General features: G+C 44.2%; 1 protein-coding gene across 1 annotated transcript; it reads right to left on the reverse strand.

Moving 5' to 3' along the window:
• Nucleotides 1-3,263: 3,263 nt before the first annotated feature.
• On the reverse strand, nt 3,264-15,139 carry ETF1 (eukaryotic translation termination factor 1). The gene is made up of 9 exons (XM_009869185.1): nt 14,965-15,139; nt 13,994-14,133; nt 10,564-10,702; nt 9,415-9,605; nt 8,762-8,891; nt 7,825-7,980; nt 7,112-7,176; nt 5,736-5,883; nt 3,264-4,253 (listed from the first exon to the last, which is right to left on the reverse strand). The coding sequence occupies exons 1-9, from the start codon at nt 15,125-15,127 to the stop codon at nt 4,171-4,173; spliced, it is 1,215 nt and encodes a 404-aa protein (XP_009867487.1). The 5' UTR covers nt 15,128-15,139; the 3' UTR covers nt 3,264-4,170.
• Nucleotides 15,140-16,004: the final 865 nt, after the last annotated feature.

A 16,004-nucleotide genomic window follows, 5' to 3' on the forward strand; every position in this document is an offset into this window, starting at 1 on the left:
CAATGCACACACAGCTGAGGCATTTAGAAGAGCTGAAACCAGGAAAAAAGGCACTCATACAGCAAGAAGCTGCTGATCATCTGCTACAAGTGCTCACAGGAGGCTCCTCGTCTTTCAGGTCTGCACAGGTGGAGCAGCAAAGGCAGAGAACCCTTGGGGTGTGATTCAGACCTCTCTGAGATGCACAGAAGTGGCTCCATGCGACCTACTGGAAATGACGCTTTATTTATTCTTGATTCCAGCAAATCAAGACTGGTTCCCTTCCTGGGAAATCATTCTGTAACAGCCCACAGCACAGCAGGCATGCGGAAAGCCACCCTGCCTCGCTTTCAAATACAAACCTGTAGTCTCGGATCACTCACGTCAGAAGGTGCATGGACTCGGCTCCACCGAACTCCCTTCCAAATTCCGAGCTGCAGCAGTCCCGTGTGCCAAAGGCAGTCCAGCCTCCTGGATGAGAGCACTGCAAAGCAATGCTTGTGTTTATACGCCAGGAAGAACCCACCTGATGCTCTGCAACAGCTGAGGTGAAAAAGACACCTGTAAATCCACACTTTCAAAGAGAAGACAACCCCAGTGCTAACACTGACCCTCACAACCAGGACAAAAGCAAGACTGCAACAGAAACTGCTTTCAGTTGGGCACACAGAATCCTTCATTTTGGCAGCTACAGGGAAGAAAATAGTTTCACCATGTTTCTCTTCATCTTTCTGCCAGTGCATCTGGATGAGTTACAGATGCGAGCACCTTCGTGGTCAGCCAGCTGGAGGGAACCCCAGCACAGATTTCCCATGGACCAGACACGCTTGTGTCTTCTCACCAAGACGTGAAGGGACACAGGAACCAGTCAAGATTAGTTTGTGAGGAAATCACAGTTTTCAAGAACGTCTGGGGTGGAGCATTTGCCATGCTGAACTAGACAGCTCTTGGGCATCCTTCCACAGCAGCTCCTCCTTTTCCCTTGGAATTCAAAACTGCAGAGCAGAAACAAGGTTTGCTGTTGCCGCCAGTGAAGGGTTAACTGAGAAATATTTCTGGTGGGATGTTTTTATGTTTTTGAAAACAGTATATATCCACATGCCTGGTTACACCAACTGGTGAGACTGCGTAGGTAGTTTTCTGCAAGCAACAGCTTCTTCTGTGACATGTGCTGACTGATGGGATTATTTTGTTTTTAATATATATTTTGTGCTGATCTCAGCCTGATGCTTTTATCTGCCCCACGAGCTGAATGGAGATCAGTTTTCTGTCCCGAAGTTTGTGGATGGCAGGAGATGCGCGTAACAAAGCAGTTCTGCGCATCCTTTTCATTTCTGCTCCAGCAGAAAATGCAGCTCCAAAACTTGCGCTACCCCGAGACCCGAGCACCGTGAGCCCGTGCTCTCCCGTCTGCTACAACTGCAGATGACAGCGTGCGGCAGCGAGTGCAGGAACTGAAATCTGCCCGAGCTCCCCACAACACCTGCCAGAGCCAGCTTGTAACAGCAACAGGCAAACAGCTACAGGGCACAGATCCTGCCCCGTTCTGGTGCTGTGGCAGAAGGCAGATGCTCAGCTTCAGCCAAAGGATCACTGCCAAACAAGCCCAGCTGGCAGGTGGGTTAAAGCATCCCTTAGAATTCTTGATGTTAATGATATCTTTTATACACCGCCTTCCCAGCGAGGGGAGGAGGCAGGTCCCCCCCAGGAAAGTCACCTGTACCTCTAGGTCAGAGGCAGAAGAAAGCAAAGCCCCACACAGCAAGGACACTTCTGACCTGCACTAAGGGCAAGGGGAGAAAAGGCTGCTTAAAAAAAAAAAAAATTAAGAGCAGGTTTCTGCATCTGCAGGGTATTTTTCACCTACCTCAGTTGCTCAGGAGACCACCTTGGGTAACACTCACAGCAGAACTTTCTCTGAACTTCAGTTGTTGTTTCCCCTCTCGCCCCTGCTTCTGAAGTTAGATGTCTGCTACAGCTTAAAAGAGCAACTCGGGATGATGAAGAAACACGATGTTCAAAGCCAACTGTGAAACAGCTACCTCAAAACCCAAGTACTGACCTGAAGCTGGCACCGAGCTGAGAGTAAATCAATTGTTCCCTGGACTAAAGAAAAGAAATCAGGAGTCCATACTATATTCTTAAATATGGTTTAATACTCTTCTCCATTTCTGTACATCACAACACCAAGATATCACTGCTTGCGATCTCTCTGCAGAGGCTATATAGTATGCGAAGGCTAGGATTCTTCACCCCCGTTTAACGTGTTTGTATGTGTAAGTGTAATACATATCAGTATATATTGATATACACATCAATATATAATGCAATATATATCACTGAAGAGAACACATTGATTAAAGAAATACAAAAATTTGGCATCATTTCCAAACTTAAATAGTAAAAATAAAAACTACAAAAAGGAGCTGCATACCCTAATGTATCATGTGAAACAACAAGCAGTATATTCAAAATGTAAATTTACATCCAATTTTTCTGGTCTTGTCATGTCACATTAGACCCATTTACAATGGCAAAATCCAGAACATACCGCTGCGAAGACCGCAAATGTGCTCAAACTTGGGTTTGTGCAAATCTGCGGCGGACCCAGTCACACCTTCCGTGAGAGATTCCAGCTTCGATGTGAAAACGACAGCAAAGCCATCTGCCAGGTTATAAACCAGGGCTACGAATTATATTGCTCACAATGACAGTAATCTTAGACCTCAACGAACAGCATGGCAGAAATTTTAAGACAAGCTCCCCCTCCATTCAAGTGAAACAGGATTTTTGGGAAAAAAATAAAAAAATAGGCAGGTATGCAACTTGGAACAGAAGCTGCTTTTGACCGCTGCACCAGGAGTGACAGAGCTGGTGAAGAACAGGACTATCAGTCACCGTGATGTCAGAACCCCGTTACCCCCAAAAAGAAGCAAAACTTGCTCATTACCTCATGTCAAAGTTCACTTCACCCTCTGCCTGAGAGCCTATCTGGAAAAAAAAAAATCCTCAGCCATTCCTAGGAGGTTGAAACGCATTCTATATAGCGGGCGTGACAAAAAGCTTTCTTCAGTCTTGATGCACCCACAAGTTTTCACCCATTAAGGGTGCGTTAGAGTTCAGCAGCAGATTTACAGGATGGTCATGAGCCAGTACGACCAACCACCTTAGTGCCGGGCGATGGACGGCCCCAGCAGGTTGTGCTAACGCTCAGGGGATTAGTATCAAATGCTCCAAATGCACCAGTACTAAGGTTTCAGTCAAGGGCTCGACTTAATTATTCCTGTAAAATACCCGCTTCCATTAAATTACTGTGGGTTCAAATTCACATAATCAAGGAAACTTTACGCAGTCCTAAAGCAAAAAAAAAAACCAAAAAAAACCCCTAAAACTTACTGAGGAACAAAACAAAGCAAAGTGTACCTTACTTCACTTAAATCGTATGTTTATTTTTGTCAAGACTGAAAAACAAAAATATATCCTGAAGGCTGCACTGCTCAAATCCAAATTAAGCCCGAGACTTCAGCAGCATTTTCATTGCAATCAATGAAGTGCGTTTCCTAGTTTGAAAGAGCAGTGCTCCTGCAAATAGATTAAAGCACGTTTGGCTGGTAAGCCTCCCCAAACCACCTGAATTTGCAAGCCACACATTCTAAGCTAGCACTCTAGGTAAAGTGCCTTCTCATTCTTTTGAAGAGAACGAATGGCTCCGATTTCATTACATTTCTTCTGCAGTCTAAGCTGAGAATGCCATGTAAATGGGTCACGTTGCTGCAAAATGCAGCAATTGATTTCTCCAATCAAAGTAAAGAGAAACAAACCAGTAGGATCTTACTTCTATTAATTTTTGAAGGAAGAGGTTTACAGCAGTTAATGTATCATGAAGGTTAAAAAAATCATTTTCATAAAATACAAGAGCAACCAATTTCACCATTGAGTAAAAGTAAAAACCGGGATTCTTTTTAAATTAGTCCAAAGTGGCATATAGGAACTTAGTAGTTTGCTGCTGTACTGACACTATGACAAATCAAAGTGTAGGGTTTTGCTTTTTTTAATCCAATGCTTGTGGATCAAGTTCTGGAAATGTTCCGATTCTAAGGCAGGGATCTGTTGTGTTTTCCACCATGAGTTTGCTCCTTGGGTTGGATGCTGGAGGGGCGAGGCACGTTTTGCCGGACCCAGGTCGACTACCTAGTAGTCATCAAGGTCAAAAAATTCGTCGTCTCCTCCTTGGTATTCCATTCCCTGGAAGTCCACTCGGTACCGCAAGATACCTGGTAAAAACAATACACTTCAGCTTCTTCAAAATTTGAGGAGCTGGAAAGGCATTTGAAACAGTTTACTGAGCCCTGCCTGCATGTCAAGGCTTTCTCAATTACATTTTCAGAAGCTGACTTGATGCTTACATGGCAAGTTAGGCTCAAATTGATGACTGACAGCAGACATGCCACTAGAATGAAGAGGCCTCATCCATGTTACAGCCTGATCCAACTTATTGCTAAAAGGAAGAAATGTCAACCTGCCCAGCACAGGCCAGCGTTCTTCTGGAAAAGCTGAACCTATTCTAGGAGGACTGTATCTCCAAAAAAATACAAGTAACAGATCATTTGTCCTAGTGTAACTGCTGAGACGAAGGCCTATCAGTTGAATTCAGAAGGCAGATGGTACTCAAGTAATTTTTACAATGGAGTAAAAGCAGTATTTAGTGGCTGTCTTCCTGGACTCTTCCCAACCCAAACACCAACCTGAGGTTCTGGGAAGTCCTTATCCCTGAGAAACATCTACTTAGGTGAAGGATACTCAAGGAACACCTCCTTTCACATCTACAGGAGCATGGTAGCAAAAAGTACCCCACCATGCGAAGAGGCTGGATCTGACAAGACAGGAAGGACTCCTGGAATTACAAACCCTGAAACTTTAGAACCCCAGTGCTCCTTCTATAGCCTAACCACTCAAGCTTGTTTCCTTCTGCTCGCTGCTCTCTGGCTCCTAGAAATTCCTCCTTCCGATACACTCATCTCTGTTTCACATCCATCGACCTAAACACAGCAAGTGGCAACAGCTGGCTTATCAGCAAGTAAGCAACAGCTCTGTCCTGGGACCCCGAGCCTGGGGAGCACAAGGTGCACAGCAGGTGGCTTTGCTCTACCTTGCTGGTGACTTTTGTCAGACTGAAGCACATGGGCCATCTGCAGATCCCTGCCAGACTTGGCTGAAACTGGTCAGTGAGCTCAAGAGGACAACTCAAGTATTTCAGGAGCCTCATTTCTCCACAGAGCTGGGCTAAAACACTTTTATTTTGAAAAGAAGCGGAAGACCAGGAAGCAAAGTACAGGGAAGTTCTGAGAGATGAGTAACAGATATCCAACTGCTTCAGAAACTAGGCTGGTGTTTGTCATAGCCCACTTCTACACAGCAGGGCACGGCCTGCCACAAAACAACAACTGTGCAGAGACAGAGTCAAGCAGTTCACAGTCCCTCTGAAATTCAGCAGCTGGAAAGAAGGACAGTCCACCTCTGAGCACTCTGAAGGACGAAAGGATCTGAAGAACACGGTCAGAAAGCAACTGCTGCCTATTACACAGCATCATCTTGCTGAATATAGACTTAATTCACCTGGAGATCCCTGATGAACATGACAGTTTCTTGAACTGGTATCCTGACTAACGGGTAAAATTAATCCCACTTGTGTAGGCACCAGATTATGAAATCAATCATGAAAAAAAGACAAAACACATTTTTCTTTTGCAGCTTACCTCCAATTCCTCCAAATCCTTTAACAAATTGGGATCCTTCCTGTGATTTGTCTGTAACAATTTCCAATGTTGCTCCAAATTTCTTGTAGTTGTTTGCAAACCACTCCAGAAGGGGCATACTTTCTATCAGTTCATGTTCTTGGCCAGTCTATGTAGACATTTGAGGTGGGAAAGAAAATGAAAAAAAAAAAAAGAAAAAAAAGGCGATGGTCACTGTATGTTAACTATTGAGAAAATTCATTGTCTTTGGCTTAAACATCACCACTGTCTTCTCAGTCCCAAGACAGAGACACCAGCCTCCATGCTCTGCAGGCTGGAGCAGCCCAACGTACTTGCCAGGGTGAGGGTGGGATGCATTCCTGACACATCTGTATCAGACAAGTGCTGGCACAAGCGAAAGGCTCCTGGTGCTGAGAAATTAAACACTGCCAGGCCTTGTTCTGGGCCTCCATACTACGGAAGTTCATGCGGAAGTGGGAGAGAAAATGCCTTGTTTATTCTTCTGCTCAACAGTCACCTCGGTTTTCATTGTTTCTTTAGATTTAGTTTACATCCTGCTAACAGCCCATCGCCACTCATCTAACCAGGCACTGTTTACTCTAGGAACCAGGGATTTATGCAAACACAGAGGCAAAAAGCATGGGTTTATAAGTAGAAGGTCAAGTGATTATTGGCATAGAAACACTACATCACTGCAGATAACATTCTAAACCTTCCGTGCACAGACGGAATTAGCAATTACCCTACCAGGAGGGAGAGCAGCTGGAAATGGTTACCCTGGCAGGCCTAATACAAGACAGGGATGACCATTCTTTTCGCAAGGGACAGACTTTTTTGCCCAGCTTATTCTGCAAAGTAATACCAACTGTCCGGATTTTTTTGACCTGTACAGGCAAGAAACTCACAAGCAGTGAACGACAGATTCACCTTTCAAGTATATCTAGAGGCAAACACTCCCTCATACTCCAATTCACGTAATAGTTTCTAGCCTCACAGTCGTTTTGTATGGACCAAATCAGTGCACAATAAGCAGGGAGCAACTCTTTGGGACCTTTGCCTGCATGTTGCATGGTGGCTACCAAACTCTTCCAGCAGATGGTTTGATTGTGGTCAAAGACCCCGTAGTGCCTGTCACTTCAACTCATTTATACAACCTGGGAACTGGTAGCAGGAAAGATAGGGAAAAAGCAAGTCTAGAGTCCAGGGGTTACGTTGAAGCTGAACAGAATAGCCACAGGCTATTTATTGCCTTTAAGTCTCATCTGAGTGCGAGAAAGGTCATCATGCTCATAGGCTTGTGACAAACTAAGCTCAGATGTTCAGAACGCTGCACCAGTCCACTGAGAATAAAGTTACAAGCCTCGAAGCTGAAATACCTCTTTATCTGTGAAGTGGGATTTATCCTTCTCTTGCTCCGGTGTCAAATACAGGATCTTCTCCTCTGAGAAAGGAGAGGAAAAAAAGAGTATTAGGCTGGATAAGACTGTCAGATGCAGGTTAAAGGCAGCAAGAGGCTGACAACAGCCAGCAATTACAACAAAGAGGGTTTGGTGACTGACACTGCTTGTCTCTCTAGCCAGGGCTCCATGGGAAACCAAACAGGGCACACCCGTAGAGAATAACTGTAGTGTCACAGAATGGCCTAGGTTGGAAGGGTCCTTAGAGATCATCTAATCCAACCTCCCTGCCATGGGCAATGCCAAAACAGGCAGAGGACCTGCTGCAGGCATCTGGTTTGTCTATAGCCAGTAAGAATTGTGCTTCTGGCCACAAGGGTCAAGTCAGTCTCCTCATCAGAACACACTGGTGTCAGATTTATGCGTACACAACCGAGAGGCAGGTTTCACACAAGCTCCGTGACAAACTGCCACCCTGGCACTACAATTCCTTCTCCACAGCAGAACCCTGCTAGTTTCAGACTTTTCCTCTGGAATAGCTGGGAAGCTGTGAGTTAAGTGACCTGCCTACACACCATCCTCTTGAGCCAGTCCTTAAAGAAAGGGAACTCCTCCAGTGCCATCTTCCCAGGTGAGATGGCTTAGGTGTTAAGCCCTCAGGGACCTTTCAGTCTCGCAGAAGCGCTACCTACCCTCCGTGCCTTGGCAGTGCAGAACGTATCTCATTATATCCAGGTTTTCATAGACTATCAGAATCTCTACTGCTCCCATTTCCAAAGCTTTTAGTGTATCTTCAACGCCAAAACAGTACTTCCCCGTGTCCTGACTGATTTCGTCGAAGTATCGTCCTGCAGCCAGGATAGAAAGGAAGAGACTGTCATGAAGAGCAATCATGCCACATGGATTTTTAACAAGCCCAATTTAAGCAGAAGAAGAAACTGGAAAAGCAGACTGCACTGCTGCTGAAGGAAGCAAGGGCTATGATAACATATCAAAGCATGTCACTTAGAACGTTCATCCGCAGAAAGCCAACTCCATCAAACACTAGCCCTTTAGGACTCCCCAGTGAAAGGCTTACCTTCGCTACGACGCAATCAGTTGGAGTAACCCACCAGCAGGGACTATTTAACTTCACTCTTCTCAGTGCAAGGTAGCTACTGTTACACTACTGCCCTGTTACACTATTGCATTCAAATCAGCAATGTGTGTCTGCCAACAGCTAAATGAAGGATCATTTCTACTGCCTTCTCAGAATAAAATAAATCTTTACTCTCATCTTGCCAAAGACGCATCTGAGGAAATATTTTTCCCCTCCCACACAAATGCCACCAGGAGGCCTGAAACTAAGATAATCTCTGATAAAAAGACAAAAGAAATTTGGGGGGGGGAGGGGAAAGAATCAAAACCCAAAACAACAAAAAAATCTCCACTCCTTAAATTCTCATTAAGTGCTGCAGCATTTGAGAAGGTAAAAAGAATCACTACAAGTCATGCTCTGCTCAACTCCAAGAGCATTTCAGGATGAGGCAGCACACACACAAAGGCACTACCAGGAGGTCTTAAAGCAAGATCAGCGCATTTAATCAGGTATACCTGGCTCAGGAGAAGACTGAGCATGTAGTCACATACCTATTAGTTTTTTCTCTTGAATGAATTTCACATTGGAGAGGACCTCAGTTGACAACTCAATTGCCTGATTGAATCCATTTTCTCCTCCGTATGAAATGTCAACTAGTTTAAGCACTTTGGATTGCAACCGCTAAACAAGAGAAAGAGGAGACATGAAAAAGAGTCTATTACACAGCATTGCCATAAGACTACTTTATAAGGCCACAAGAATAAGTACCTGGCAAGAGTCACAGCATTAATCTACTTTACTTCACTTGCAAGCAGAGGTTCTGCGTCAGAGGGACCTCTGAGTGCTTGACATTGAAGCACAGTTTTCAGGCAACAGGACCACAGAGACAGATTTAGTGGAGTTTTATCCCAGGAAAGCTTCTACTTTAGATTTGGGAACATAAAGAACATGAATACAGGTTCTAAACTGGGGAAGACAGATTTCTCATATTAGCACCGTTACTAAGAAAACAAGATCTTGCCTCCTTGCATGAGGTATTAGAAAAGGGAGACCTCTCTAGGGTACATCAGGTTCTTAGTTCTGATCAAATCACTTAAGACACAGTCCTCCTGAGATGCATCTTATACCACAGCTATTACTAGTATGAGCCATGTTACTGGTGACAGCTTAAACATTTGGGCTTTGCTCAGAAAAGGCCACTCACCTGATCAAACATGTCAGATTGACTTAATTCAGTTTTGAAGTCAGCTGATCCAGCTAAAACGAGACCAGCCACGTTCACCTTGTCGCCAGAAATGAACAGTTGCACAGCCGTCTCTGCTACCTTCCTTACATAGTTGTGTCGTTTTTCCATTCTCAAACGAGCAAAACGCAAGGCAGACTGACCTCCTCTACCTTTACGAGAAAACAGATGCGAGGTAGCAATTTGGAAGTCATTTCATTTCAGGAAGACTATTAGTACATGGTCCCAGCTGGGCCCCAAATAACTGAAGCCAAGGGCAGATGCAGCCTTCAGAATTACTTTGCCACAAGCAGAGCCAGGGGCACTCATGGAAACAGCAAGTGAATAAAGAGGGTTCATTCACAGCAAGACATTTTTCTTCACGCATCCCACAGAGTGAAATGTTTGCGTATTTTTTTTCTTTTTATTCAGACCAGCAACTCCCCACAGAAATTTAGAACATCTGTGCAGGTTTTCTATGTCCTGTACCTTCATTAAAAGCAATTTCCTTTGTTACACTGCCTCACACACTTTTCTTGCTGATGCAACACATCTCGTCAGTCTCCGCTGCAGAAACTTACTGGGGGAGACGTTTCTATTTCACTTTGGTCCATCCTAATCTACAGAGAAGGACAGTAAACCAGGAGTAGCTCGCAGACAATTTGCTGAATCCATCAGTGGCTCGCTACCACAGAGCATCGTACAGCTCAACTAGAATTTTGCTCACTCCATTAGACTTCTGTGCTTCTTGCAAGGAACAGCTTCTTGCTTTTCACCGTGGTTTGCATGCAACACCATCAGATGTAAACTTTAAAGACACTACCAAGTGGCATTACTACTTGTGCAAGCAATATTCAGTTAAGACTGTCTCAAAACCAAGTAAAGGGGTCACATGCGCCAAAAAAAAAAACCAACCAACCCCAAGTGCCACTTTAAGAAGATCAACTGCACATTACAGTGATTCATTAATTTTGACAGAAGGCTCAGACTAGAGGCTTTGCTGTCAGATTTCAGGGGAGCAAAGAATTGAGTAGAGCTAAACACCTACAGGCCAAGTTCCCTGCTTCTGCCCTCCCATCCCATCCCGTGATATTCTGCTGCAAACAGTCCAGAGACAGACGAGTGCATTACCATGCTTCTTTGGAAGATCCACAGTGAATTTGTGCAGGACTTCTCTTGTGTTTCCTTGAAGGGTTCCAAAGAGTGCACCGCTACCATCTATTACAATAAAGCCAAACTTGCTGTCGTCAGAAAGCAGCGCTGTGAGAGCCTGGAACAAAAAACGATGCTGTCAGCAGCAATCACCAGTTTATTAAGGACCCTGGTCCAGAGACGCTACCAAACACAATACATCTTAATAAATTTTACTTTCGTAGGTGGTCACTGCTATTTCTTACAAATAAACTAAAGGAAGAGCAGCAGAGTCAGGAGTTGTGACTACCCCAGATTAGTGCCTCACACAATGATGCCAAGAGGGGAAAGGAAACTAATGTTTAAGCTTGATAACTATTTTCGCAGCATTACCAGTTCATTGCATGATGTCACAGGCAGGTGTAACAGCAAAACCCTAAAAATCAACTCTGGAAGGTGTTAAGTGAAACAGATCACACCTCTAGGAGGCTGCCTCACCTCTCCACTTGGCAAAACTGGAAGGGTAATTTTCCTGGCATCTCAGCCAGAAAAACCAAACTTGCTTAGTTCATCGAGTGGGCTATTGGTCAGCTCGGTTTTATACTACAAAGCACCAAAATAGACTTTCGACTTGACAACTACCACAAATGCTGGTTTGCTGCACCTGCTGACTTCAGGTCCCAAAGGCGAAACAACAAAATCCACAGTGGCTATGATAAATTCAGCCTTACAAAGCATAATTCATTAACAGCAGCAATAATTGCACTAATTGTCCTGTGCATAGCTGGCCATAGGGAAGACAGCCGTAACATCTGCTGGAAAATGAACTTATCTTTCAATTTTCTTTCCTTTAAAGTAGGAAGCTGAATTCATCCTGTAAGGTCATTTAAGTTGACTAACAACTAAAGCACTGCTTAGTATCAAGGTTTTTGAGTTACTTTTGTCCAATCTCCTGCCCTGGCTCTGGTGCTGCAGGACACCCACAGCTACTCAAACCCCGCTCTCCTTTTTTGAAGGAATCGTCAGCCACTGTTCCCTTAAGCAGCACCCTGAGCAGGCAGGCACATCGACACTTCTGCTCACTTACACATGCCCAATAAAAGTAGTGGCAAGAATCCTCTCTCTGGCTGGCAAAACCACACAAGCAGGATGGAAAACTTGTCAAATTCCAGCTTGTTTTAAGTCACTGGTTTAATGCCGAAAGAGTGATGGTGTCGCTTTACTGCACAGGACCTTTAACTGCCTGCATGCCTGCCAGCTTGATTATCGGGCTGAATGGAAAGGATAAAAATCATCAGTCATCTTCATCCAAAATCCACACAACGAAGTCTACAGCTTTCAAGCTTAAAAGAAACAGACACTAAGGTTTAATGGAACCCACTGGCCAAAATAAATATTCTGTATTAATTCCTCAGCAGCGGGATGAATGAGAGGAGGAAGTGGCATATTACGTTGCAATCTATTTAACTGGGACAGAGCCAAGCCAATCGTGTGACTGGAATGACTGCTCCAGCCAAGGTATCAAAATAAGTCATTGTAAATCCTACCCTTTAGACACATCAGGGTTCACATCCCTCTTGGGAAGTTACTTCAGTTTCACGCAGGCAATAAAGTATCTAGAGGAAATCTCATCAGATACTCTTGGCAGGCAGCAGATGACTATAGCTCTGATGTTCTTGACTCCCTCTTATTTTAATAAAGTACCCCATGATCAGCAATTCCCTCAGTTTCCCCTTCATTAGTTCCATGTTAGCAATTCCACTGTTTGACCCATCAAGCACAAAAAAGGGACTTTTGCCTTTATTCTGTTCCTTCAGCCCGGGCTGACCTTCCTCTTCATAGCATCAGCCTGAAGATGAAGATCACAACCTTTCTCTGCTCCTTGACATGCCCTTACTTCTCATAGGAAATCTGTGGATTACCAAGCCAGATGCCCTAGCTGTTGAGGTCTAGTTGCATGTTGGGAGGAACCACTGGCTTATAAGCACAGGTCTACAACCACTCGAGATGGACAGGCAAATTGAGACTTCAGCGCTAGCTTCATCTCTTTGCTCAAGTTAACATACAGTAGGCTTTCACAGCTACTTTTGATTCCGCAGCACAAACAATACCAAGTAAAATTATCACACTCTCAAAACACATAGGAGAGCAAACTGCCAGCGGAAAAACGTGCCGTTAGTCATCACATCATCAGTAGCAGCAATTACCACAAATTCCTCTCAGGTTATTGCCACTCTCTTGCTGAGCAATGCTACAAACCAGCAGGAGTGTATTTACAGCTGCCTCCTGGGAACAGTCTACTGGGCAGCAGCTTTTTTTTTGTGTGTGTGTATTGAATTGGCACCTTGAGGCAGTAGCTGCAGCCAAGACCAAATTATTGCCGTTTCTGATAGGGGAGAAAGCAACCCACCACTGTCCATCCACTGCCAGCAACTAAAGGAGCAGATATCTCCCTTGGCTTTGCACCTCTGTCTCTCCCCTGAATTCTCTTCTGTATCTCTTGCCTTCAGTTGCCTATGGACAGCAGAACTCAAGAGCTCTACCTGTGCACAGTTCTGTTATTCTGGTAGGTCAAAGATGTACTGGGATTTCATCCTTGGTGGAGAGACAGAATAATAGGAATGTAGCTCACCTGGGCAACAAGCACACCTTTCCTTCCCAGACTCCTACCCTTGGAAACTCAGTCATGGATCCAATCTCCAAAAACCCAAGCAAACAAGCAGAACTACATCACTGAAGGGCCTGTCAAGTCCATGTCATACAGGTTTGATGACAGGTAATTGTCAGTCCACATATTTATTGTGTTGAATGCCACAGATGTGAAAGGCTCTCAGTCACTTACTACAAATATCAGGACTTCTGCAATTGCCAACAGAGTAAATGCAATAAACTGACTTGACGCAGGCCAGACTAGCATAATCTACATTACTTTAAATATGCCTCAAACCGTTCATAAATAGATATTGGATAAAAAAAATCCCACTTTACTCCAGGCAGATTAGGCACATGCCAGTTCTCCATCAAGGGTCTCAGTTAACACATCTGATATCAAGACTGGCAACACTAATATTATCTTGGCATCACTTTAAGGTCTGGCTTAGAATAAGATCTATGGGCCTCCAAGGTTAAGAGAAAAACCTGCCTCCAGTTACAGAGAAAAGCTTACATCTGTGAGTTACACAAACTCAGCAGTTACTAACTGGGCCATAAAGTCAGCTGTAGTAGTAGCTGAACACTATTTCAACTCTTTTCAGCAAATATCACGCATTTCTGAATACTAGCCAGTCACAAGCCATCCAGCAGTTTCACCAGCAGGATGTCTTAATTAAAGCCTGCTGTTCAGCAGAGACCAAGGATATTTCCAGAGAGTCTAGCAAAGCAGTCTGGCTTTGACTATACCAAGACCAGCAGGCAACAGCAGACTTCTTACCTCTGTGTGGAATTTGTTGTCACACAAATACAATGACGTATTGATTGGTTTGAAAGGTTCAAAGTCAATGTTGACTTTCTTCTCTTTTCCTTCTTCTGTCACAATTGTTCCACAGTAAACAACCAGACCATTTGGAGGTACTACAAAGGACACAATGCAATTTTAGATCACTAAGAAACACTGCAAGCTGTACCCACCAAAAACTAACTACTAGGCCTTGAGACTTAAGGCAGAGTTGAAATGATGTTCCCAAGCTTTTAAATTTCCATTTCCCCCACCTCATACCCTCCCAGATCTCTACAATGGAAAACAAATTCATTTAGTGCACCTAAATCAAACAGTTTGGAGCAAGAAACCTGAAGGTAACACTTATGGCAAGACTTACAACAGAGCTGCAAGAACATGTATCTGTCTGTTAAACTCACGAGCGTGCAAGCTCAGAGAATCTAGAAAAAGGCTGAGCATCCCCGTGAAGCTTTCCTAGCTCTTATAAAGCCATCTGTAGACTGACCATCTCAATGAAGGCCACTTCTCAGTGTGAAGATGGTAAATGAAGGACTCTTTTCACAGTATTCATTTTAGATAGCCTGGGTCTATTTTTCCTCCCCAAATGACAGCAGCTGCATAGTGGTTCACACAAGGCATACATAAGATTTTTCTCGATGGAAAACCACTAGTTCAATGCAAATGAACTACTGTGGAACAGCTCTTAAGGCTGGTCAAGTTCAGAAGTCAGCAGTGCTAAGGACAGAACCACTAGCCCACTTATTCAAGACAAGGACCATCTTATTATCGTAGTTCCATGGTCTACCCTTGAAGTAGCCATCCATAGGCAACATACCTGGAATATCAGTGCAAAACAGCAGCACAGGCCAACAGATCTCATTAGCAGAAAACTGCATAATGCAGGAACTTAAGGGCTGCTTCCAAGAAAGGAAGGTTTGCCAGCATCCATACAAGCTAGAAGTTACCTTTGTTATAGAGTTTCAGTCTTTGCTGTACAGATGTAATGGCTCCCAGTACTGAAAGGCGGTTCACTCGAGACTTAATGTTGGAGGCGGTGCCAAACTCATCCGCTAACATTTTTGCCACTCGCGAAATCTGGTCTTTGGGGGGAATGATCAACGATATCATGCTGGTACCATTGCTGAGAAAGGAAAAAGAGCAGCCACCAGCCAAAGCAACAAGCATGTTCATACCAAATTCCATGCACGCAGCTGTTCCTCCTCCCTCCCCCCACAAGGATGCTTCACTTCACTGTTACTGATGCAATTCTCCTTCTGCTGGACAATAACGGGAGAGAAAAGAAAACAAAAGGGGCTCTTCAGAGGATTTGACTCCATAACCAAGCGATCGGGTTAGCCACCTCCAAACAAGGACTCCAAAAGCTGCTCGTTTAACCAGGGATACTACTCTGGAAGAAAGAGCAAATGTACAGGCCAAGGGCTGCAAGCTAAAGGCATGTAAGCAGTTTCCAGCAGAGATTATTTAAAACAATGCAGCCACATACTTTAAGGACGTTTTAAGCCCATTCCATTTGTTCTCAGACAGCTGGAGCACTAGTCAGGCCAAGTGTTGTTTTAACGCTTTGTTTTCCTCCAACAGAGACAGAACACTCAACTGGAAGGATCCTTTGGTAGTGGTTAGTCTTTTCTACTTTCCTGCTAGCACTTTGCTTTATAGAGGAGCTCACCAACTCTGGCAGCTGCTTTAAATAAAGCGTGCTTAAGTACATGGCTGCAACTTCAGAAGTGCCAACCTCAGACACAGAGTCAGGAGATAAGACCCCACAAATCACAGAACTGGCTTAAGCTAAATGAAAAAGGAAAAAAAAAGTAAGTTCAATACTCATTTTTCCTACAGCTTTGGGGTGATCCGGCAGAAGTCTTAATCCCCAAAGACGACTCATGGTTTAAAGTCATTCAAAGCCAAAATGAAAATCAGGGAAGTTCCTGCCTGCCTTCCAGCAGGTACCACCCATTTGCCATTGAAGCATCCCAGATGTTTAAAG

Source organism: Apaloderma vittatum, unplaced genomic scaffold (assembly GCF_000703405.1).
Source record: "Apaloderma vittatum isolate BGI_N311 unplaced genomic scaffold, ASM70340v1 scaffold12295, whole genome shotgun sequence".
Lineage (NCBI taxonomy): Eukaryota > Metazoa > Chordata > Aves > Trogoniformes > Trogonidae > Apaloderma > Apaloderma vittatum.